This window comes from Stomoxys calcitrans, chromosome 4 (genome assembly GCF_963082655.1).
Source record: "Stomoxys calcitrans chromosome 4, idStoCalc2.1, whole genome shotgun sequence".
NCBI classification, from domain to species: Eukaryota; Metazoa; Arthropoda; class Insecta; order Diptera; family Muscidae; genus Stomoxys; species Stomoxys calcitrans.
In genome coordinates this window covers 100341580-100367124 of record NC_081555.1, presented here as the reverse complement: position 1 = coordinate 100367124, position 25545 = coordinate 100341580, and the positions used below count along the sequence as shown (strand labels likewise).

The window sequence follows — 25545 nt, the reverse complement described above, 5'->3', positions numbered from 1 at the left end:
CTTACCTTTAGTTTTTTTGTAAACGAGAGAGCAAATAGGCGTTGCCCTCAGCTGTTAGGGTGAGCTCAACCTAGGGCCAGGGGAGTAGCAGTTCCAGCTTTGGAGAAAGAAATATAAACATATAAAACAAAAAGAAAATATGTTTATTTACGGAAAACACAATACAGACGGAATACATATACTTACCACAACTAGACGGACGGACAGACAAGAGGTAAGTCGTTGACATCGATCAGCCGCTCCAGCACTGACGCCGGCTAAAATACCCGTAGCCAAAAGGGAAACCAATACTTCAGGAAGACCGGCTCAACCCGCAAAGAAGAGAAAGTGTATTAATATTATTGTATTTGGAGTTTTTATAATGAATTAGATTTAGAATTATTAGATTTTTAAATAGCTGTCTTCACGATCATTTCTGTTTTTTAGCTATGAATTTTGCATTATCCTAATAAATACTCACCATTTTTGGAACGTTGAAATGAAATCTTTGGCTAGTTCTCATTCCACAATGGAGGAGTAGTTGTTAAGGTAAGAAAGGGGAAGTGCACTGTGCTGTAGAGGGGGATGAGTGGGATGATTCTGGGGTATCCAAAACGGTTGGACCTCGGATATCATGGTTGGGGGGGGGGGGGCGTCCTTGGCACTGAGGAGTATCTCAGTGCCCACTGAAGAGAGGATCAAGGCGGTAAGTACGAGCGTGAAAAATTTCAATGTAGCTGCCTTAATGAGTGTGTGGCTCTGTTTTCCGTTCAGCCAGAGCTGGTTTATATTTGATTTTTTTTGTCAGCTGTCTCTGGACATGGTGTGTTGGCAAGAACCGCGCCCCAGACTGAGCCACTGCCGGTGCTTTAAGCGCCAACAACCGCCAGCCAACACATTGTGTCCACATTCTCCGTCGAGACAGTCCGGACACTCCGGGGACCACGACACAGGTAGGACCAGTTGCCCAACAACAAAAAGTTGAGTGCACTATCTGTCAAAATCATTATTTAGGGCAAATCTGATTTGGAGTGTGTTACCAGTTCGCGCCATTTTTCGTTGGTAGTGTGTATTATGGTTCTTACCCAGCAGTCTTAACGTCTATCACGACATTGTCTTCTAAGACTACTTTAAGAAAATTTGATTTTGGCACCGATATAGTATATCTGCTAACGTGTCTTACAGATTGTTTGTTATAAAATTTGAATGTGACGAATTCACTTACAGCGTCCACGAACAAGTCAGCACAATTATTTTTTATTGAAAAGTTTATTTATTTTTTTATTTCTTCGGAAAGGACATCGTAACAGACCTGTCACTTGAATTGTCATGAGACATGATAACATGTTCGTTCACAATGTCGCTTTAAATTTCATGCATGATTTTCGCGACATCCATATGAAAATGTCTTCAACTATTTGTATGGGCTATCGGCTATACGTCTTCAATGATTTAACATGGTCAGGCCCTCTTCTTTTTGAAGACGTCTTGACGACGCGGCCTGCTGGGCACACACAACTAAAACTAGTTGACATATATTGCACTTTGTGAGAAAGTGCTGTTTGCTGTACATTACCTGGGTTAATATGCTTTGCATAAGTCTCTGAACCTTGGCGAGATAAACTCTGTTAATCAATCTGCGATATCGAGTACCAAATACTCGCTTACTATACTTTGTAACAAGCGTGGTTCGGGTTTTTAACAGCGATAGTTTCTTAATTTTCGTGTGAAAAACGCAGTTGTAATTGGATAAACTGCATTAGAAAATTGCAAACATATGCAATACGCTCAAAATGGCGTTTAAGGCAAAGCCTATGCTGGACAAATTAACGTGAAAATTGTGAATTTCCCAAGCATCCAATACAACTCGAGAATTACTAAGGACAGTGTGCAAAAGTGATAGAACAGAATCACATACACACACACATAAACATACGCATGTAGCCAGCCACACAAGAAAATAGCCAGCCACATAGAAAAAACGAGCAACACAACGCCACCCGCCGCCACAAGTAATCGAATACCTTTGGACGGCAAAACTGACACTTTATTGCAGCATTGACATTTGCTTTGGCTGTCAATTCAAAGTGATTGCTTGTGAGAGAGAGAGAGAGTAAAGAAGTCAGGAGAATACACGAGCGAGCAATCAAATCATGGCAAAACTGTGTTTTACAGGGTATTTCGCAAAAAAAAAACAAATTTTTTGCATACCCCCTAATATTGACCCCAGGAACCCGAATATGAAGTCCGTTTTTGAGGCTCGGGCCCATGGACCCCCCTAGGGGCCAAAAACCCCCCCTTGGGGCAAAATAGTCCAACCTAGGCAATATGGGTATCAAATGAAAGGTATTGATTAGTAGATTACGAATATGCAATAAAATGTCCCGGGAAGGACCTATGGGGTCTTGAAAATTTTGACCCCTATTTGGAAAACTTAGGAAATTCTTATTGTTATTTTAAATCAACCTATTTGCCTTAAAGTTGGAAAAATTAGCCGTCATTCGGCCGGATTTGAGATTTTCTCCTCCTCCATATGTCCAACAGTGGAAAATAGACAAAAGTATTTAAAATAAAACTATTTCCCTACCAAAGTTGAACAAATTTGGGTTTGAGATTTTCTCCTCCTCCATATGTCCAACACTGGAAAATAGCAAAAGTATTTTAAATAAAACTTTTTGCCTTCTGAAACTTTTTGTAAAAAAGACGCGATTTTTTTGAAAATTTTTGCATTTTTTGTATATTCGTAATCAACTTTATACCTTTAATTTGATACCCATGTTGTCTAGGTTGGACTACTTCCCCCCAGGAGGGGTTTGGCCTCTAGGTTGGTCCACGGATCCGAGCCCCAAAAACGGACTTCATAATCGGATTCCTGGGGTCAAAATTAGGGGGTATGCAAAAAATTAGATTTTTTTTGCGAAATACCCCGTGAAATACAGTTCAGCCCTGCTCAATTCTGGCTTATTCTTCTTCTTTATGTGTTTTGTCTTCGTTGTCGCCCGTCGTGTGTTGTGTTGATGCCTTACGACTACGGATTTATTGCATATACCACGGATGGATGGCGTAGTAGTAAATTTTTTTGAAAATATTTTGAAACCCCTTTAAAAACAAAATAAAATAATTTTGTGTGTAGTGCAAAAGTCGTGGAAAAGTGCTGCCGAAATTTCTGTGGAAGAAAAAAAAACTTAAGCAAAAAACAAGTGTGTGTGAAGTAAACAAAAGGCAAGGACAGGCGACATCTACAACAGAGAGTGCATGAAAGCAATTTCATTGAAGAATAGAAAAGAAAATTACGGAGGAACGCAAAAAAAAAAAAAACGTAAGGATTAATGCGATTTTGGTTGCTTAAGTTCTTGTGCTGTGTCGTCTATGCAGTTGAATAAGTAATTAGCAAATTATATTGTACTTGTTGTTATTGTCAAAAGCAAGTGAATTATTAATAATGATTTTTATAATACCTCCCACCCTGTTATTGCCTTTCTCATTCCAATCATCAATGATGCTCTGATTGAGCAAACATGTTTTACAAGGATTTTGCAATAATTTGTTCTTTTCTTTAAAAACTATGCCGTTCACTTAACTCATCCATTTGTTTTGCTTCCCCAACAATTATCTCCTAGTCGTTCGTTGCATTAGTCAGTGGATTGCTTTCCCCGATCATCTCTGGATAACCTGGATTATTAAAAGACTACAAGTGATTGCCTTAAACAACAACAAGTCATTTCTTCACATTTTGTATTCCACCGAAACGACTACGGAGTGTCTAAAAACAACAGCAAAAATTTGTCCATTTTTGGTCAGCAAATTTTTTTCAAAAACAAACACACATAAGTAAGTTCCTCTTAAACTATTTCCACTGCTTATACTCATAGTACATTAGGTGTGTTTTTTTTCTATTTCGTGTTTTTCTGGATTTCACACTTCCCCTAAAATGAAATTTTCACCATGAGATTTCGTAGATAAAACCAAATTTGGACATTTTATTTGCGTGATAATAACAAAAAAGTAAAAGTAAATCACAGAACAAACCAGAATATCTTTGTAATTTAACTTTGTTGGTAAACATAGACTTATGGAAACCAAGACATTTGCAGTTCTGCGGAAAATACATCATGGGATTCTAGACCAGGTCTGTAGGTGCGGATTAAACGGAGTGAGAGTATGGTTCGAAAACAGAGCGAGCTGGCTCGATTTTGAACCGGACTCCGACATCGATTCCGCAGCCAATTTTATTCTCGGAGCTGTAGGCCATAATAGAGGAACAATCACACGATTTTGCGTGCATGCGAGCGAACCCCGCTCGTTTTAAATATTAGTGGGAATGACAGTTGGTTATCTGATCGGGTTTATTGTTATGCTGTTCTTGTTGTCGCCACATTTTCATGTGCAGGTGGCGATCCTCGTCAAGCTTCTGTAGGTGAGCAAGCTTGTTACGGTCCGATCGCAGCAAGAACAGCGTGGCCGTTGGTTATTTAAAGGCGTCTTGTCAATTCGAGCATCATATGCACTCAGTATTTGTGCAAGAGCCGGTGCAGACTCTGGGTCTGAGTCGAGTGGGTCTGGCTGGGCGGTTAAACAGGTGACGTGTATCGTGCGGTCCCTGGTTACAATCGGGACATACATCTTGCACGTCGGCATCAATCCTTGCTCTGTAGGAATTGAGGCGGTTGCATCCGCCGGAACGTAATTGAGCCAGAACTACTCGGGTTTGACGGGGGAGGTCAATTTCTGCAGGTGCAATGGCAGGCTTGCGTTCTCCAAGGACTACATTCACCCGGTAGCCATTTACCGCTTCTGCTACCGTGTCTGCATGAATGTTGTCTAGACCTGCTTGATATGCCGCTTGATCTAGAGGTTCTCTCTTGTAGCGCTGAACCTCCCGCTCTAGATCATGTAGATCTACCTTAAGTCTTCTGGGCGGTGGATGTTTATCCACAGGATGATAATTTGTATTGTGTCTGCGATAACAGCCCAAAAGGTATTGCTTAGACAGCATGTAGTTATATCTTCGCATTTGTAGGATCTTTGTCTCCTGATGAAGGTGGTCCACTTGAGAACTGAGGAGACAGCCCGTCGCAATTCGGAGGGCGGCATTCTGACAGATCTGAATATTATTCCACTGCGTGTCACAAAGCTGACGAGACCACACTGGCGCTGCATAACCTTCCAGAGACCAGCCAATTGCTTTGTACGTGGTCAACAAGATTTCTTTGTTTGCACCCCAAGTACTGCATGAAATCGTTAAGTAAAATTTGTCGTCAAAAAAATCGTTTGCGCTAACGATTATGCTATTATCTAATTTCTCGAACCGTTATTGCTTTATTGACAAAAGGTCTGTTCGTGTACTTTTCCAGTAAAAATTTGCAAAAGTGTAAGAATAGCCTTTAGTCTCATTTGCTTTTTATTTGAATTATACAATTGAATTTCATAATTCAAATGTGCAACATTGAATTTCGATGTTGCACATTTCCGCTGGGAATAAAAACTCCAATAGAAATTCGCAATCACTAAATCACCAATCACTCAAAATTGTGCTCACACTCTCGCGCTGTCTTCTGCTGGCAAATAAAGTATGCGAACCACTTCAGGTAACAATTTCAAAACCTCAAAAATGTAAATAAAATCGGCTCATGTGCTTTATTTGTATGAAATTTTTGCGGAATCACGCTTGTTAATTTTTTATTCTAAACACCAAATAATTTTGCGTTGTTTGATTGACGGGTTTTTATTCGTTAGCTAAAACAGCTGATTTTAACGATGTTAATCATCGTTAAAAGTTGATGCAGAATACCAAAATATAATACGTCAAAGAAACGGGACAATGAAAGTGGCGAAGACCTAGTGTCTAATACTATCTTTATAACAAACTCTGACATTCTAAGGGAATGTCAGATTGAGGAAGAAGAAGAATACCAAAATCGTTATCTTTTCTGTTATCGATTTTTAACTGAGCCACTTTCGATATGTTAGGTTAGGTTAGGTTGAAAAGAGGGTGCATATATTAATCCGCCCGATGCCACTATGGACATACACCTATGCCAGTAATCGGCTTGCTGTGCGCTCTAAGAACTATAAAGTAACCTCTAAAAGAAAATTTTAAGTTAGGAATTTCGTCCTACCTACAAAATCCTATTTACAAAATCCTAAATGTTTCAATACCACTCCCCTAAGTTGGTTCATGTTTGGTATTGTGTCTCCACCTAAGTGCCGGTATCTTTTAGACGCGAAAGCCGGTCAAAGACAAAACAAATGCTCATCTTCCCCAATCCCACGGCAGCCGGTTGTATGTATCGGATTGACCCGATGAATTCCTTCATCGGCAAGGGCTGCCGCCTAAGTGTACCACACACTGCTACTACAACAACAACAACATCATCTTCCCCGCATGCCTTACACATGCTATCACCTGCCGCACCGATTTTACATCAGTGAGCCCGAAGTCCTATGTGTCCCGTTGCGATACCAATAGCTATACTGACTCCTTCTTGCTTCCTCTCAGTTATAGCTTCGTCTTCTCACGATCTGTATCACCCCATAGAATTGTCGCCGTCCTGCCGACCGTTTCGCTGTTCCACAATTTTGCATGCGCATTCGTCGCCCACTCCCTTAACTCGGACTGCTTCGACCAAGTTAACCAATTGGATTGACGGCAGTCCTCTGGTTTTCACCGCCAAATCGTCTGCCCTTTCATTGCCCCTTACTCCGTTATGGCCCGGCGCCCAAACGATGCGGATTTTGCCATCCTCAGAGAAGGCGTTAATCTCCTTCTTACACTACAAGACTGTTCGTGACCTTACCGTCCTGGTTGTTACTGCCCTTATGGCAATTTTACTGTCGGTAAAGATGTTCACCCTCGACGTCCTCGTGTTAGCACCACACCACTTCACGCATTCCGTGATCGCCCGGATCTCCGCCTGCAGGACCGTATTATGGTCAGGCAGTCAGTCACTGGGATCTCAATGTAAACCTCCAGAGCCACTTTGTCCCCTACCTTTGATCCTTCCGTGTACCATGATCTTGCAGATGGCAATAGTAGGGTTCCGTCTATCCAAGACTGTGCCGATGGCAGCAGTGCCTCGCACTCGACTTCAAGGTTCATCTCAGGTATCCGATCGGAAACCACTTCCCTTCCTTCCAGGTTTCCTATTGTCGCCTCGATTATAACCCCATTTCGATTACATAGTGCCCAACATCTGTGAACCTTCTCAGTACGCCCCTAAATGTGAGACTTCCAATTCAGTTCCCTGTCCAAGATCAAAACTAAGTACTTGACCTTGTCAGATATCGGAATAGTCTTATTGAGGAAACGTGGTGCGTTAAATTGGCTCACCTTCGTCTTCCTCGCGAACAGGCATATTTCAGTCTTCTCTGGGTTAACATTGAGACCTCTGGGTCTAGCCCAGTCATATGCCATATGCAAGACCCTTTCGGTAGTTGGTAGTTGATATGGTTCAGTCCAGAAACTTTGTTCCGGGTCGTCCATGGCTCCTGAATTAAGGCAATATGAATCTTGCCCTTAACGATTTTCTCCATCAGAGCATGTGCAGCAGTCTCGCTCCAGTGGAGGTTTATCTGGATGGTCTCAATCATTGGTCCTCCAGTAAATGGGCATCTTGGGAGTAGGTGATGATCTCATCGTCTGCTCCCTGTTTTTTAGACTGCATTGACTTTCCTGTCACTTTCCTGCCGAAGCGTAAAGAATTATGCTACCAATCGTTGCATTAAACTACCTGACCGACCCGACCCGACCTGACTGCTATCCCCATGCAGAACATGTAGGGGTAACTAGCGCCAGGCGCAGTCGAGATGGGTCTATATTGTGTCCGTGACAACTGTGCAAGCTATAGGTGTTGGTCAGCTTTGTCTCGTGGATCGCTGCGACCAATATATCTCTCCGACTTATGAAATCCACAATCTCATCGATCTTGCCGTGGAGTCCGTTGCAGTTTAGCTGTAAAAACGATACATTTCCCGGCACTGGCCTGGCAATATTTGGGCTGGGGTGCTGCAATATTTGGGTTGGATATCACATAGTCCGACGAGGAGGACGCAGTAGGCGCCGACGACGACGCTTGTGACCCACAGCTGGCTATGTTCACACAGCACCTTGCGACATATCCAGTATGGCTATACTCCCGTAGTGAAGTGAGGCCAAAGCAAGAACGGAAATGTACCCACTCCATACATATTGTTGCCAATATTTTATAAATTACGTTCCATTTAAACATTAGTGTTTCTAAAAAAAAAATGGTTATCCCTTGCTAGCGACATTTGTGAGACACTAGCTGTGTTCGGGAACTCAAAAAGTTGTGCAAATTTGCACAAATTTTTACTGAAAGCCATTCGCTTACTTTATTTGCCAGTAGAAGATAGCGCGAGAGACAGAGAGCAAATTTTGACCGTTCGAAAATAGAGAACCTGCAAATTTCTACTGTGACTTTTTTTTGCCAGCAGAAGTTTGCAACTTTGAACAGATGTTTTGTGAAGGTCAGCTGTTTTATTAAAGCAGCCGTTACATGAAAATACAAAAGCTAAAACCAACATGGATCAAAAAGGCAGAGGTAAGAAAAAAATATAAATATTGTTTATTGGTAATTATTAAATTTGTTTCATTTTTATTTTTAATGAGGATTCAAGGCTGCAGCTAGTATTCAGGTACAGACTCGCCAAATGAAGTTGTAATTTTACCTCAAGCCGGCTGTTCTACATTGGAAGGTAGGCGCAAAATTTGCGGAATTATTTGGAAAACCTTGAAAATGTAAAACATTGTATCCTTCCAGATACCAAGAAAATTGCAATGATCGGTTTCTTAAGTGTTTTGGTGGAATCATCCTCATCAGAGAGCTACGACGAATCCAACGCCGTTCCTTTGAATTTTTTAAGGAGGGAAGATGCTGCCGTTGTATTGTACTTAGAGGCTCTGACTGGGCAGTTAAAAGTTACGCACAGTGGGATTGGAAAAAATGAGTGCAAATTAGTCTGCCAATTGTGAACGGATACCGATATCTTCAAGAAAAACATCGCGTCCGCAGCCGCCAAATGACAAAATAGAAAGCTCCTTTAGCCTCACATCAGCTGTCGCAGCAATTTGTCTAGCCACAATATCCTGTGGCATTAGGTGGTTAGTCCAAGGTTCATTGTCAGCACACCAAGTGCTGCCAAAAAGGGACTTTAGAACGTTGCTTCTACTTTTTGTACGGTGATGGCATGTAAAGCAGTTGTAGTCCTATGCAGCCTTCGAAATGCATGCTGATGCTCGTCGAATAGAAATTTTCCAACGGGAGGATCGGAGGGAGTAGTCCTTCATGCGTCTTGGCTGCTGATGAAAGAAGACAGATCTATCCTTTCCAGATTTCAGTACCTGTATCACACTGCCCATCTTCCAAATATCGGGTACTATAATAGTGTTCAGACAGGCTAAGGACAGTTGTAAGGTACTCGACTCTAGGAAGATCCAGATTCTTCTGTATCAGTGTAGAGATTGTAATGGCTGTCCAGAGGCACGGAGATCACGGATACTACGAATGGCTCCCTTTCTAGCTTTGTCACTGTCGGGATAATAAATGGACGTTTATCTAAGGAAACTTCCCCACGAGTATCGCCAGCATTTTTGATTTAAAAACTATTGTTTTAAGCAAATAAAAAAAACCAACCAAAACAAAAATCAGCTATTCTACAAATTTTCACTGGAAGTCGTTTGCGTACTTTAGCTTGTTAATTTCTTTAAAGAGAGTAAAAGAGCTCTTACTCTGCTGCAAAGTTTTTCTGGCAAATTTTTACTGGAAAAGTACGCCAAAAGACCTACTATGTCATGCAAAAACTTCACCTCGAAGGGGTGTCGCACTTCGGCACACCGTTTGCATTCGGCTATTAAAAGGAAGTCTTTTATCATTAAGCTTAAAATTGAATCGGACAGCACTCACTGATATGTGAGGAGTTTGCTCCTGTTCCTTAATGGAATGTCCATATTAAATTTTGCAAAATAAATGAATAATTCACAATAGAGAGATTTCGGACAATTTTACACTCTCACGTACGCGGTAATTCGGTCCCAGGTTACTTAATTAGGACTACCGTGGCTCAAGCTGACACCGAGCTGAATCACAATCTCAGATCCTCTTGGAGCTGCTTATAGCTGACCCCTTAAACTATCTCAATTCTGTTTACCTTGACTTTTTTTATTGACGAAATTAGTCATTCTATTTGACATACATACATCTCATAATGATAATTGATTTCACTTTTACTATTGCTGCCATGTTATTCTTGTAACTTGTTTGTAACTTCGCATAAATTCCATTACTATATTTACCCTTCATACGCAACATATACATGTATGTATGTACTGTAGGTATAAATGTGGATGATGTATACTCTTAAACACTCTGAAATGTTTTTATAACATACGTACGTTTAGCCGTGTTAATTAATTAGCACCTAAGTATTACCTAACTGATAATTCAAAAGGTATCATCACTTGACTTCCCTATTCCCCTTTTCTTCCTCTACTACGACAACTACATCTACCCCATTGGATTAGTTTGCTATATTCGTTATGAATATTGGCTAAGCCATTCATATTTTCATTCTTGTGTGGATTTTTTTTAATGACGTCTGGGGTGAGTGAATTTGTAGATATTGTTTAGAGATAAAGATAAACCTGGCATACCCAGGAGAATATGTGATTGATGGAGAAAAATTCTTAAAATTTTTTCTTCCACGAACAATCTATGATAGTTGTTGTTGTAGTCACATTTTTATGGTGACCCTCGTTAAGTACCGTAGGTGTGCAAGTTTGTTCCGGTCCATCCGATCACTTGGGGGAAAGTTATGGCCATTGGTTATTAAAAGACGCTAATAACTCGACTTACCTTATACCTTGAAAGCTGTCACTTGATTTATGATCCGTTTGGTTTCCCATTTCATTATGAATAAATTTACTTATAATGAATAGACTTATGGCGATACATGGCCTTAAATGCTGCAAAGAGTTAACGAAAATTAGACTTCTGACTGGATTTTGGACCAAATGGCAAATAGTATGCATTTTTGCATTGTATTTCTTTTGAAAAACACCCGATAATAAGAAGCTAATTACTTTATTTTTGTGATGTGTTTTGGTTTTAACGCTATAATATAGTTATTCACAATAGTGTTTAAAAATCGCTCCTGTTGAGTGTAGCGACATCTACTGTTTAACTACAAGTCGCTTAAACTAAAATACACACACCCTTTGTTTAGAGGAAGCATTTTTTTATGCCGTCATACATTCAATTTTCAAATTTTAAATTTCCATAAACTGGTCTAAATTTCCTTAGTATAGATAGTGATTAGGGATGTCGTTTTAGAAATTAACATTTAAAATTTTTTAAACGGTGTGTGTACATAGTCATTAGGGATGTCGTTTTAGAAATGAAAATTTCAAATTTTATTAAACGGTGTACTTAGTTGTTGTTGTAGCAGTTTGTTGTGTGTACTATCTTTCGTCTGCTTGATTCTGTTGAGTGTTAAGACCAGGAACTCTGCGACTAAGAAGGGGTGCGTCCACAGGGATCTGGGTGTGAGTCGAGTGGGTCTGGCTGGGTAGTTAAACAGGTGACGTGTATCGTGCGGTCCCTGGTTACAATAGGGACATTCATCTGGTATGTCGGCATCAATCCTTGCTCTGTAGGAGTTGAGGCGGCTGCATCTGTCGGAACGTAATTGAGCCAGAACTACTCTGGTTTGCCGTGGGAGGTCAATTTCTTCAGGTGCAATGGGAGGCGGTCGTTCTCCAAGGACTACATTCATCCGCTAGCCATTTACCGCATCTGCTACCGTGTCCGCATGAATGTTGTCTAGACCTACTTGATATGCTGAGGATAGGTAGAGGTTAAACAGTGCCGGTGCTATGGTGCTTCGACTTCTTATCCCTATATTCCACAAATGACTGGCGACCACACAGATAATTCGCGGCCCAGCGTTTCAGGCCTGGCTGGAGGGACGTGTTGGCGATGTCCTCAAATAATTTGGCATGGCTGACCGTGTCGATTGCCTTCGTTAGCTCCAGTGCCACGAGGACCATCCTATCACATGGACTGGGCTGATTGAAGCCACGGCAAATGGGTGCGGCCATGCAGCCTTAGAAATCCATGTTGATGGACTACCGCTGGTAGTCCACGACTGCCGTTGCAGCTTCTGCGTATGGAGCATTCCACTATTCGCAACCTGTGGACGCGCTTTCCCATTCTCATGTGGCGGCTACGGACACTGTGTCATCCTTGATACAATATCCAATGTTCCAATGTTCCTAATAGAACCGATTGGAACTACGATATCCCTGGTAACAAAAGTTACAAAGACTTCTATACGAATAGTTCCAAACTAAACGACCAGGTGGGCTTTGGGGTGTACTCTAAAGATCTAGAACTGGTCATATCGAAAAGGTAACCCGACCACTGCAGTGTCTATCAAGCAGAGATCCTTGCAATTAAGACATAATGTCATTACGACGATTGGCATAAATATCTTCCCAGACAGCTAGGCAGCCCTTAAGTCCCTGGCGAACGTATTTCTGAACACAAAACCCGCCTTCGACTGTCGCAGATCTCTCAACGAGATGGCTGAACAGATCGAAATTCACATGTTCTGGGTGCCGGGCAACAGAGATATCCCAGGGAATTGTAAAGCGGATGAGCTTGCGAGACTAGGAACTACCTTACACACTCCAGGGACACCAGCATCTGTCAGGACCTGGCCCGAAGGGCAACGAATGATAGATAGTCACAAAGAGGGGGCTGTGAGCATTCCAAACCTATGTGGCCTCATCTAGACATGAAGAGGTCTACTGCCTTGCTGCCATTGGCTTGAACAGACTCAGTCATTGTGTCCGTCATGACAGGTCACTGTCTAATCTGAAAACATGCTGACAGACGATGAAGGACATCGAAGAAGAAGAGACTATAGAACACCTGTGCGTGTGTCCCGCACTAGCAATTAGAAGGAGTTCCATTTTAGGTTCTCATTTCTTTGAGAATCTGTCTGATTTAGCGGATGTGAACATTTGTAAGTTATTGGGCTATTTAAAGCGATCCGGATGGTTCAACGTTAGGAACTTGAAGGCGTCTTCCTTCTTCTGTTCCTGTGGTATCGTAATGGACGAAAACGTCTAAGTGAGTCTGATGGCATACCGCCATTTAAACCTAACCTAAGCTAACCTATCTATCTATCTATGGCGGCAAACTAATTTCGTCATTATGTTTGTAACTCTTCGAAATATGCCCCTGAGACCCCATAAAGTATATATATCGTCATGCCAATTTAAGTCGTTCTAGCCATGTGCGTTGGTCCGTCGTTCTTATCCCATTTGGCTGAAATTTTGCATTAGGTGTTTGGTTCAAATTGGTCTATGTTGTTGTTGTAGTAGCAGTGTGTGGTAAACTGAGGCGGCAGCCCTTGTCGATGAAGGAATTCATCGGGTCAATCCGGTACATACAACCGGCTGCCATGGGATTGGTCTATAACCTGATACAGCTGCCATATAAACCGATCTGGGATCTTGACACCTTGAGTATCTGGAGCTGCCAATTATTATCTAATTTGGGTGAAATTTTGTACAACGGCTAATTCCATGATTTTCAACATACATGTTGAATGTCATGAATCGGTCTATAGCCTAATACAGCTCCCCTATAAAACGATCTCCCTATTTTACTTTTTGAATCGGACCATTACTTGATATAGTTCCAATATCATAGCAATTTTTTCTTTTATCCTTTCCTTTTCTTTCTTTGCCTAAAAAGAGGTACTGGGAAAGAACTCGACAAACGCGATTAATTGTTTTTATTTTTGCTGTTGTTGGAATGCCTACTAATAGTAGACAGGCCATGTGTTTTGTTGTTTTTTTTGTTTCTCTTGTGCTTCGTTTGCTCTCAGAAAACTTGGCACACGTTTTGTTGTGCTGCCATCGTTGTTATTGTTGTTGTTGTTTACACCTTCTTGCTATTTATTACAAATGTCTCGTGATAGCGTAATAATCAATTTTTGAAGTAGCTTTCCTCCCACCCCCCACACCTAAAAGGCTTTAAAGGGGAATAATTTAAATAATCTGAGATTGAGATTTATTTGAAGACAAGTAGACGATATATTTTTTCTTTTTAATTTTTTTTTTCAGATAAATGATAGCGATAGGCAGCTTGGAGCAGAGAAGAAAGTGAAAAAAGAATAACTATGAAAAAGTTGTTGTAGCATCAATCATATCATTGGCATTCCATATTTTCGAATAATTTCCAATTTAAAAAAATTGCAACGACTATAACGTGGATAGCTCACTCCAGCACTTGTCGCTCATTGCCCAAACTTTCTAGTAAAACTACAGTGGAGAAGGAAAAACTGTTGATTTTCGAAAGAAGAAGAACCGCCTAGAACCCCCCTATAAAAAGTTATCACTTTGCAAGTCTTTGGCATAGGTGGTGTTGTTGTGTGGCGCGTCAATTTTTGACTGTTTTTGGGGGTAGGTGGGCTGAGAGAAAATATTTTGAATGGATCCTTTTGTTGGTTGGTTTCAAGAGGAACAGGAGGGTCCAGCCTTACGCACATGGTGTAAAATTTGGGAAACCAATGCGCATGAAATGACCCAATTGCTGGAACAGCAAAATCAACAATTACAACTACAACAATTACAAGGAGGAGGCAACAAATTCAATAACGGTGCCAATTTAACGGCACGAGAGCGTGATTCCATACAGCTATTGCTGCATGGTATGCGTAATAATCACAACAACAATAACAACAACAGCAGCAACAACAATAGTAATAACGGCAACAATTCCAGCGGCAACAATTCCAGCGGCAACAATTCGAGCAACAGTTCCAGCGATTCAAGCAGCAACAATACCAATAACGAGACATCATCCACACCTGCCACAACACCTGGTGGAGGAGGAGGAGGAGGAGACGGCGGCGTAAGTAATACAAATTCCACAAATATAACCGGAGGCGGCGGCGGCGGCGGCGGTGGTAAGATGCCCTCACATGAACGTCCCAACTATTATAATCTACCACGTAGGAAATTTGGCCGCATTGTGGATAATAAGGCGAGTACATACAATCTAAACAAGCACATGGATAAATTGATATCGAAATACAAGGGATGTCCGTGGCGTGTGCCGGACTTTAATTATGGCCGCGGTGTTCTGGGACTGCATCAGGAGATTGAACAGTTTTATAAGTATGTACTGCCTACACCCACCGAACATGCCATACGCCTGCAGGTGGTACATCGCATCGAAAGTGTGGTCCGTGCAATATGGCCCTCGGCGATAGTTGAAATATTTGGTTCCTTCCGTACTGGTCTATTCCTGCCTACCTCTGATATTGATCTTGTGGTGTTGGGTAAGTTCTCTCTTCTTGGCCCCGTCTTTTGAACTGAATTTTTACTTAATATGTTTTTTTTTAGGTCTCTGGGATAAAATGCCTTTGAGGACTTTAGAAACAGAGCTCATTGCCCGCGGTATTGCCGAGCCGCATTCGGTTCGTGTACTCGATAAAGCCTCAGTGCCCATTATTAAGCTAACGGATCGTGAGTCCCAGGTAAAAGTGGACATCTCGTTCAACATGCAATCGGGTGTGCAATCCGCTGAACTCATAAAAAAATACAAACAGGAATTCCCGCTTTTGGAGAAATTGGTGCTAGTTTTGAAGCAGTTTTTGCTACAGCGTGATCTCAATGAAGTTTTTACCGGTGGTATTTCTTCCTATTCATTGATACTTATGTGCATTAGTTTCCTTCAATTGCATCCGCGACAAATACATCCCGAGACTGATAATTTGGGCGTTCTGCTGCTGGAATATTTCGAGCTGTATGGGCGTAAATTTAATTACATGAAAATAGGTATCTCCGTTAAGAATGGTGGTCGCTATATACCCAAAGAAGAATTACAACGTGATATGGTTGATGGCCATAGACCTTCGCTGCTGTGCATTGAGGATCCTCTAACGCCGGGCAATGATATTGGCCGGAGTTCGTATGGGGCCTTGCAAGTTAAACAGGCATTCGAATATGCCTATTTGATGCTCTCACAGGCTGTGAGTCCTTTGAATACTTGGGCCAATGACTGCAATGAACGTTCAATACTGGGTAAGGAAAAAAATTCAACTCGAAACTTTTTTAACTTTCTTATGTCTTTTTATACCCACCACCGAAGATATATTCATTTTGTCATTCTGTTTGCAACACATCGAAATATCCATTTCCGACTCTATAAAGTATATATATTCTTGATCAGCGGAAAAATCTAAGACGATCTAGCCATGTCCGTCCGTCTGTCCGTTTGTCTGTTGAAATCACGCAACAGTTTAAAAATAGAGATATTGAGCTGAAATTTTGCACAGATTCTTTTTTTGTCCATAAGCAGGTTAAGTTCGAAGAAGGGCTATATCGGACTATATCTTGATATAGTCCCCATATAGACCGATCCGCCGGTTTAGGGGCTTAGGTCCATTAAAGACACATTTATTATCAGTTTTGCCAAAATTTATGATAGTGAGTTGTGTTAGACCCTTCGACATTTTTCTTCAATTTGGCCCAGATCGGTTCAGATTTGGGTATAGTTGCCTTTTAGAACGATCTCTTGATTTAATCCTTTGGACCCATAAGTAGAGGATTTATTGTCCGATGTCGCCGAAATTTGGGACAGTGATTAAAGTTAAGCCCCTCGACAAGCTTCTGCAATATGGCTCAGATTGGCCCAGATTTGGATATAGCTCATTTATAGTCCGGTGTCGCCGAAATTTGAGACAGTGTGATTTTAAGCCCCTCAACAAACTTCTGCAATATGGCTCAGATCGGTCCAGATTTGGATATAGCTGCCATATAGGCCGATCTCTCGACAGAAGATTTTGTGCCCATAAGAGGAGCATTTATTGTCCGATGTCGCCGAAATTTGGGACGCTGAGTTGTGTTAGGCCCTTCGACAACCTTCTGAATTTTGGCCCAGATTAGTCCAGATATGGATATAGCTGCCATATAGACCGATCACTCGATTTAAGGTTTTGGGCCCAAAAAGGCTCATTTATAGTCCGGTGTCGCCGAAATTTGGGACAGTGATTTAAATTAAGCCCCTCAACATACTTCTGCAATATGGCACAGATCGGTCCAGATTTAGATATAGCTGCCATATAGACCGATCTCTCGATTTAAGGTTTTGTGGACATACAAGGCGCATTTATTTTCCGATTTCGCCGAAATTTTAGACAGTGAGTTGTGTTAGGCCACTCGACATCTTTCTTCAATTTAGTCTAGATCGGTCCAGATTTGGATTTATTTATTGTCCGATGTCGCCGAAATTTGGGACAGTGAGTTGTGTTGGGCTCTTCGACATTTTTCTGAAACTTGGCCCAAATTGGTCCAGATTTGGATTTAGCTGCCATATAGACTGATATCTCGATTTAAAGTCTTGGCCCCATAAAAGGCGCGTTTATAATCCGATTTCGCTGAAATTTGACACATTGACTTATGTTAGGCTTTTCGACATCCATGTCGTATATGGTTCAGATCAGTTTATAGCTACTTAAAAGACCAATATTTTGTTGCATACAATTGAACAATGACTTGTACTTATAAGTACTTTGTCCAAATCGAAACATATTTCGATATAGCTGCTATGGGGCATAAGGTATGCATTTTTTACCGGATTTTGACGAAAAGTGGTTTACATATATACCCGATGTGGTGGGTATCGAAAGTTCGGCCCAGCCGAACTTAACGCCTTTTTACTTATTTATTTTTTTTTTGTTGCTTTTTGCTTTTGTAGGGCGTATCATACGCATAACCGATGATGTCATCGACTATCGCGAATGGATACGCGATAATTACGAGCATCATCTTTCGGCCCGGCATTCACCTGTATCAGCGCCCTTGGGCGTAACCGTAACCGGAACGCCGAGTGTGGTGGGGAATACCACCAAATATATGACAATGCAACTATTGCCTTCCACCATGTTGCCAGCTGGTGCCTTAACTGGCCAACAGCAACAAATAATAATACCACACCTCTATCATCATACGCAGCAGCAGCAACAACAACAACAACAGCAGCAGCAGCAGCAGAATCATTTGGTAAGCAGTCGCTATCGTCGAGGCAGCACTTCTTCCGGTGATGATTCGGAGGATAGCAAAGAATGTGATGCTGATTCCACGTCACCGGCGACGGTGACAAATACCACCCATATCGTGGGAGTTGGTAGTGGTGGCGTTATTGGGGGAACAGCTGGTACAATGGCTACATCCGCGAATATTCATACGGCTGCCCGGTTGGATACATGATGAATAGTTGCCGGTTTGGTGCAGCAACAGCAACAACAGCAACAAATGGTAGCAATGCCGACCGGTGGAACCCAGTTCTCAGTGTCAGCGGCGACGACCATGCTGAAACAGATGCAGTTGCAGCAGCAAACCACGCAGCCTCTAACGCCACAAGCCACACACACAACTACTTTTATATCCGCCACAACATCGCCCCCCTCATCGTCAACCGCCACATCACCCACATTAGCTGTTAAGTCGTTTCATGAGATTGTTGCATCTCCGATTGTTAGTTCAACATCAGATGTAAATATTGTCGCAACCACAAAGTCTACAAATCACCTGCAACAGTCACAACAACAGCTGCAGCAGCAACAACAACAGCACGCGCAGCAACATAAGAAAAATCTCCTATCGCCTTCGCCCCCGCGACATCATCAGCCATCGCATCAACACCAGTCACAACCACAATCCCAACATCAACAGCATCAGTCGCAACAGCAGCAGCAGTCGCAACAGCAACAGCAATCATCCAAGCAACATTATTATCGTCAGCAATTTTATGTACCACCTCCAATGCAACAACAGTATCAACAACAATACGCCACTTCTTCAAATCCAAAATATGTTGCTGTCACCACCGCCACAACAACAACCGCTGCTGGCAACAGCAGCAGTAGCGGAGGCAGCAACAATAAACCCCGCTATTCAAATCAACAGCAACGTTTACAGCAACAACAACAAGTCCGACAACAACGTATGCAACAGAATTCTTCATCTTCCGCCACCACATCGGCTTCGTCGACATTGCCACGCAACAATTCCAGTTCGTCAACACAAACACATGGAATTTTAACATCGGCATCATCGACCATCTCGATTATTTCCATTTCATCGGAATCATCAGTGTGTACCATTTCGGATTCTTCTTCCAACAAATCAGGTTCCGAGTCGGAGTCACGTCCATCAAATTCGGCATCGTCGTCGTCCGTGTCGGCGACGAATGCTAAGACAGGTGAGATTAAAGATTTTTTTAAGGAATTTAATTTTTAACTTTTTTATAAGTGTTTCGATTTTTAGCCCACTGCGATATGTTACCAAAGGAACTAGTTGCTATACCCTTTAGTTACTCTGTTAATTTGGCCAGTTCGAAGTTTGTTTAAGCAATGAGAGCTTAAAATGGTATTTACAAAAAATTTAGAATGGCAAGTGTAGATTCTCTTGATTTAGTGGGCATGGTTCATTAGTTATTCCTTTCTGCCCGACTCATAGACAAATTCATTGCCCATTGCCCACTATGGCCTAGGAGCCCAAGGAGGCTATGGCCTAGGAGCCAAGGAGGAAGAGGCTAACTAGCAAAATAACTTACTTTTTGTCATTCGATCCATTTTCCAATTCTTCAAACTGTTATTCCTTTATAAAATCAGCTGATTTCAACAAACGAATCGGGTGACAAAAGGTTTGTGGTTTTGGCAGCAACTTTTTGTTATTAATGCAGCAGATTTGCGGAGGGAAGCTGTCTATATCTGTTTCTAAGAAGACGACACTGAAGGGCAACGTGAAGAAGACAATGAAGAACCACCAGCACAGAAGGTAGACCGTCGTGTCGCCCATACCCCGTCGACGGCCAAGTCTAAGTCCGAAGAGCGTCAAATTTCTATCTCAATTCAAGTATGGTTTCTCGATGCGGTGGTAGATGAGTGTCAAAATCCGAAAAGCGGTATTTCACCACCGGTCGGTCTTATCCCCCAACTCCTAACTATTGAGTTACTAACGGAGTAGAGCACATTCAATGGCTCCTGGAATAACTTCCTATAGTTTCAATATCTGTTTAAGAATAAATAATTAGCTTCCCAAGACAGATTTAAAGCTCAATTACTTACAGCATCGGCCTGCTGAAATCGCCCAATTTTCCCATTTTCCCCAGTACCACTGGGGCTTTCGCCAAACCCATAGATTTTTGTCCTTGTTGTTGTAGCAGAGTATTGTACACTGAGGCGGCAGCCCTTGCCGTTGAAGGAATTCATCGGGTCAAACCGGTATGTACAACTGGCTGCCATGGAATTGGCATATGTTCTTGTAGACAGCTTTCGCACGACCGTAAAAATAGAGATAAATCTGGCAACAACTTCAATGACGGCTTCATCAGAATGGGCAAAAATTTTTACTTTTTCCTACTCAAAGGACCTCCTCATTAATAACCCAGATATATAGAAGAGGGAATAAGAAGCTCAGCTGAAAGTCGCGGACAGTCTACGGGGTCAAGAGCATAGTCTCAGTGAGAGGACGGTGGCACTGGCTTTTGTTTGTTTAAATACTGAGTGCTTATGATACTCGACATGACACCACCACTACTATGGTACAGGGTATTATAACTTGTGCATTTGTTTGTAGCACCCAAAAGGAAGAGAGATAGACCCATTGATAAGTATACCGATCGACTTTAACTTTCTGATTCGATTTAGCTATGTCCGTCTGTCTGTTTGTGTACAAACTACAGGTCGCAATTTTCATCCCATCGTCATAAAAATTGGTATGGGCATGTTTTTCGGGACAGAAACGAATCCTATTGAAATTGGAAAAAATCGGTTCAGATTTGGATATAGCTCCCATATATATATTCGTCCGATTTGCAGTAATACAGCAATAAATTGGCCATTTGTTAACCGATTCTCTCGAAATTTGGCAGGAAGGATTTTCTTATGACTCTCGATAGAACTATTGAATTTCATAGAAATCGGTTCAGATTTGGATATAGCTCCCATATATATGTTGGTCCGATTTGCAGTAATACAGCAATAAATTGGCCATTTGTTAACCGATTCTCTCGAAATTTGGAAGGTAGGATTTTCTTATGACTCTCGATAGAACTATTGAATTTCATAGAAATCGAAATTTGGATATAGCTCTCATATATATATATCACCCTATTTTCACTCCTAGACCCATTGCAAGCGAATTTATTGACCCATCTTCCCAAAATTTTGTACAAGGCTTTCCCTGACGACTCCATAAACTTTGGTCCAAATCGGATCAGATTTAGATATAGATCCCATTTTTGCATTGCTCGAAATTTCAACAGAAATTTTAATAACTCACCTGAATACATCCGCCGAGGTCCATCAAAATTGGTAATTAGATATAGCCCCCCTTTTGAGTTTATAGGGTAGATGTAGGGTATTATAAACACCACCCGACCATTGCCTTTCCTTACTGTTTTTTTTTTTTTGTTAATTTACTTGTATTTTTCAACGTTTTTGTGTTCTCTCCATGTTCCATCTTCTAAATTCTCTAAAGACAGAAGCAAAAGAAAACGTCAGATTTCTATTCATTGTATCTCATAGCCTTTTTTGCTGAGAACGAAGGTTCATCTACTCTTTTCTACTGTCTATGACTTCAATAGCATTGATATCATTTGATTCATAAGGTATGTCTGAACATCCAGGGAAGTTTAGCGGCAGCCAAAGTTATTCCTTAATTCAGAGCTTGACTCCTCTTAGGTTTCATCACCTCTCTGTGTGCTTCTTAGGGTATTGGGCACGTTAAGGAACACCCTGGGAAACTTAGCGGCCTTGTTCACCTCATTATCGACTTATTAGGTTATTTTGGCGGAATACACCTCGCTCTTGTACTTCTTCAGGGATTTTCTGTATAGGTTTCGTTCCGCACACAATATGGTCCAATTGGCTGTATTGTAGTTTTTTTTTAATTCGTCAGATAGCTTTCTAAGTCTATCCATCCTTGTAAATTTAAGCCACCGCTCTCTGTACTGAATATAATTTTTCATCTGTCTGTGAAGAGTCCGATGTTCTGCTTTCTGCCAACAGCTTAAGTAGGTCCGATTCAACCTCTTAGTCAGGATCCATGCTGTTGCAACGAAGGAATAGGGATCCCAAGTTGCGACGAAAAGTCGACTTTTCGACTTTTATCAAAATAGCAAAAGTCGATTTTTCGACTTTTGCAAAAAGGATTTCCTACTATTCTATTTCCTACAAGTCTTCGTAGACTTTTGTCATGGAGATATAATCATTTCTTTGTATTTTCATAAAGGACAGTTATTAGAATGAATTTAATATGCAAAATTGGCGCATTTTTATATCAAATCCACCCCGCTATCTTAAAGTCAATATAGCTTATTGCAGGTTTCCACATACCCCTTTTTTGTAATTGAACGAAACTTGAAATGGTCTATATAACCTTCCGGCATTATCAAAAACCATTTTTCAAAATTAAAATTAAACATCAAAAAAGACCGCCTTTACCAAATCAGGGTCTATCAATTTGAAATTCCATCTAGACTTCGCTAAATTCGATGCAAAAATCTCTATAGTTCATAATAGTTCTCATAGTTTTCCGGGGGCGAGTTACTGGCCCAGCGCCCAAACCGCATGTTTTTTGTGGGATTGCGCATGTATCCCTGGTTGTGGCGAGCCGCTTGCTCCAAGATCCGACGCTCGCCCCCAGCCGCCCCTTACCTGGGAACAGACGCTGATGTTGGCCATTGGTTATTTGAAGGCGCTAATAACTCGCCTTGTCATCTCATAGCAGCAATATAAGCAAAGCAAAAAATGTATCTCTGTGCAGCTTTCTTTTCGACTATTCGACTTCAAAATCTATTATTCGAGTTTTTATTCATTAAAAGTCGACTTTGACTTTTTTACACACAAAAAGTCGACTAATCGATTAGTCGAAAGTCGACTTTGGGATCCCTACGAAGGAATAGGTATTCTCGTCTAGGGCCAGGTATACTCACAACTAACAATCGTCCAACTGAAGATATTCACAGATTTCTCGATTTTGGCAAAGTCCCCGGCGAAAGCAATGCGTCGTGTTTGCTTTGAACCACAACAGCAAGAAAAGAAAACACTTAATTTTCTGGGCAAATAAGTAAAAGAAAAGGCAATGGAGTTTGCAGGATCATCAGGATATTTTGATTTTGTGGAAAGTTTGAGATGGCTGGATAAACGATTTAAACGAAGACAACACTTTGTTGGCAAATTTGTTTGTGGAGACGTTGGAGCCACAATAATTATCAATAATTTCCTACCCAACTTTATTAAAGAATACAGTCATAACAATATTTTGAACACAGATGAAACTGGCCTGTTTCTTAAATCCCGAAAGAACACTTGCATTTAAAAATGAAGAATTAGTTGATGGGAAGAATAGCAGGGATAGAATTAAGGCAAACAAAAAAAATTGACTTCATATTTAACAGACAAATACAAATTTAATTTCTGTTCATTCATATACACATGTTTGTTTGTTTATTTTTGCATTTAGGTCGAATTAAACCTAATAGTTTCAGTTTCGTCGGTCCCCAAGTGCAACTGTTATTATAAACTGTGTTTCCTTTCTCTTCTTTTCCCTCTCATCATTTAGAAACCCAACAATCTCGTAACTATAACAAAAACAACAGCAACAATGGTAACGGCAAGAAGAAGACGAGAAAGTCCAACAAATCGAATAAGTGGAAGTAATTAAAATTTTGCCACCCACAATACCACCCGAAAATAGCAACCAGAGATTATAATTAGGATGATCTTTTTAAAAGAGGTATCTTTAAACTAAGCGAACACAAATACAGATAAGAAAACAAAGCATTTAGAAAACAACAAAAAAAACTAATACAAAAACAGCAGAATTGTACGAGAAACCGAAAACATCACCCACTATCTCTTAACTCTCTTTATATACTATCCATTTCGCCCTAAATCTATAACGGAGTGTAAACGAATCTAGCATACAACTAACTATTGATAGTAATTCTCTCCTCTCCCTAGTAAAATAAGCAATATCGTTATTAGCTTCACTTGAAAACAAAAAAAAAAACAAAAATCAAAAACTCCTAAAACTTAAAAAGTAAATCCAATTTCCCTCTTTTCCTTACGCCACTAGCCCACACCCTCTCAATAACAATTGAAGCAATTATACTCATAGTCCATTATGCTCTTAGTAAAAGTCTGTCAATCATCAAACTCTGTCGCTCGGTAAAACAAAATACTACAACAACAACAAATCATTGATAGATGCTAAAACTAATTACACCTCAACACACCCACAGACACATGTGCATATATATCCAACATCTTAAAACATACCATATTGACTAAGCATGCAAGCCAGAACAGTAAGAAGAATAAGCAACAACGAAATTGTAGGCGAAAACAAAAACATAACCGAAATAGCTCTCATTTCCTTAATATCATCATTAGTATCGTCGTTTAGTAAAGCTAATGGAATAAAAACACAACAACAACAACTACATACTACTTCTACAACTAGAAAAGAAAAGCATACAAAATAAATAGGTAACGAAACATAACACATACATAAACATCGTCGTAATAGCTGTCGTCGTAGGTATACAATTACAGAAAACGTAACGTAACGCATGGCCATGTAACGTAAATGTACGGTATTTGCAATGTAACTTTGTGTGAGCACTTATAAACAAAAAGAAATTTATATACTTTCCATACATCCATCCCCCTACCACTTCCTTATGTACTTTGCAAACATATCCCTCACCGTTCTTCATAGGCAACAATTGACCGTTTAATGTGTGTGTTTTCCTTATAGCTTTAAAAATTCTTAGTTTTGATACTAATTAAGGCGGCAATATTATTTTTCGATTTTAAAAGTTGAGTTAATGTTAAGTTTGTCGAGCTCTTTGGTTTGGATTTTTTTTTTCTCATTGCAAAATTGTCTTTGATTTACTAGGAAAAATAAAGAAAATGAAATTTTGCAAAAACAATTTGGGTGAATGTTGTAAGGCAAAGATATTTTTCTGCCTCAGAACTTTTTTTTAACATTTAAAAAATGTTTTTCGTAATGCAATCAAACATTTTACTATATATGCTTTTTATAAAATTAATTTTTTCATAAAAATAAATTATAAAAATATATTTTTTATGAAAAAATTATAAAGTTTTTTTTTTGTGGAAAAATTATAAAAATAATTTTTTTTATGAAAAAATTATAAAAATAATTTTTTTTAATGAAAAAATTATAAAAATATTTTTTTTTAATGAAAAAATTATAAAACTAATTTTTAATGAAAAAATTATAAAAATAATTTTTTTATGAAAAAATTAAAAAAAAAATAGTTTTTTCATACAAAAATTATAAAAATTATTTTTTCACAAACAAATTATAAAAATTATTTTTTTTTTATGAAAAAATTATAAGATATTTTTTATAAAAAATTTCAACGACAATTTTTTTAAAAAATTCAAAAAAATATTTTTATAAAAAATTTTAAAAATATTTTTATAAAAAAT

At 40.1% G+C, this 25545-nt stretch overlaps 1 protein-coding gene across 1 annotated transcript; it reads left to right on the top strand.

Annotated features, from left to right (window-relative positions):
* The first annotated feature begins 1651 nt into the window (after nt 1–1651).
* Nucleotides 1652–25180, top strand: LOC106083232 (non-canonical poly(A) RNA polymerase protein Trf4-1-like). The gene is given in 6 exon segments (XM_059367033.1): nt 1652–2076; nt 3113–3810; nt 14132–15351; nt 15416–16096; nt 17772–19277; nt 23645–25180. Coding segments are annotated over 4 exon segments (3138 nt in total). The 5' UTR covers nt 1652–2076; nt 3113–3810; nt 14132–14498; the 3' UTR covers nt 23743–25180.
* Nucleotides 25181–25545: the final 365 nt, after the last annotated feature.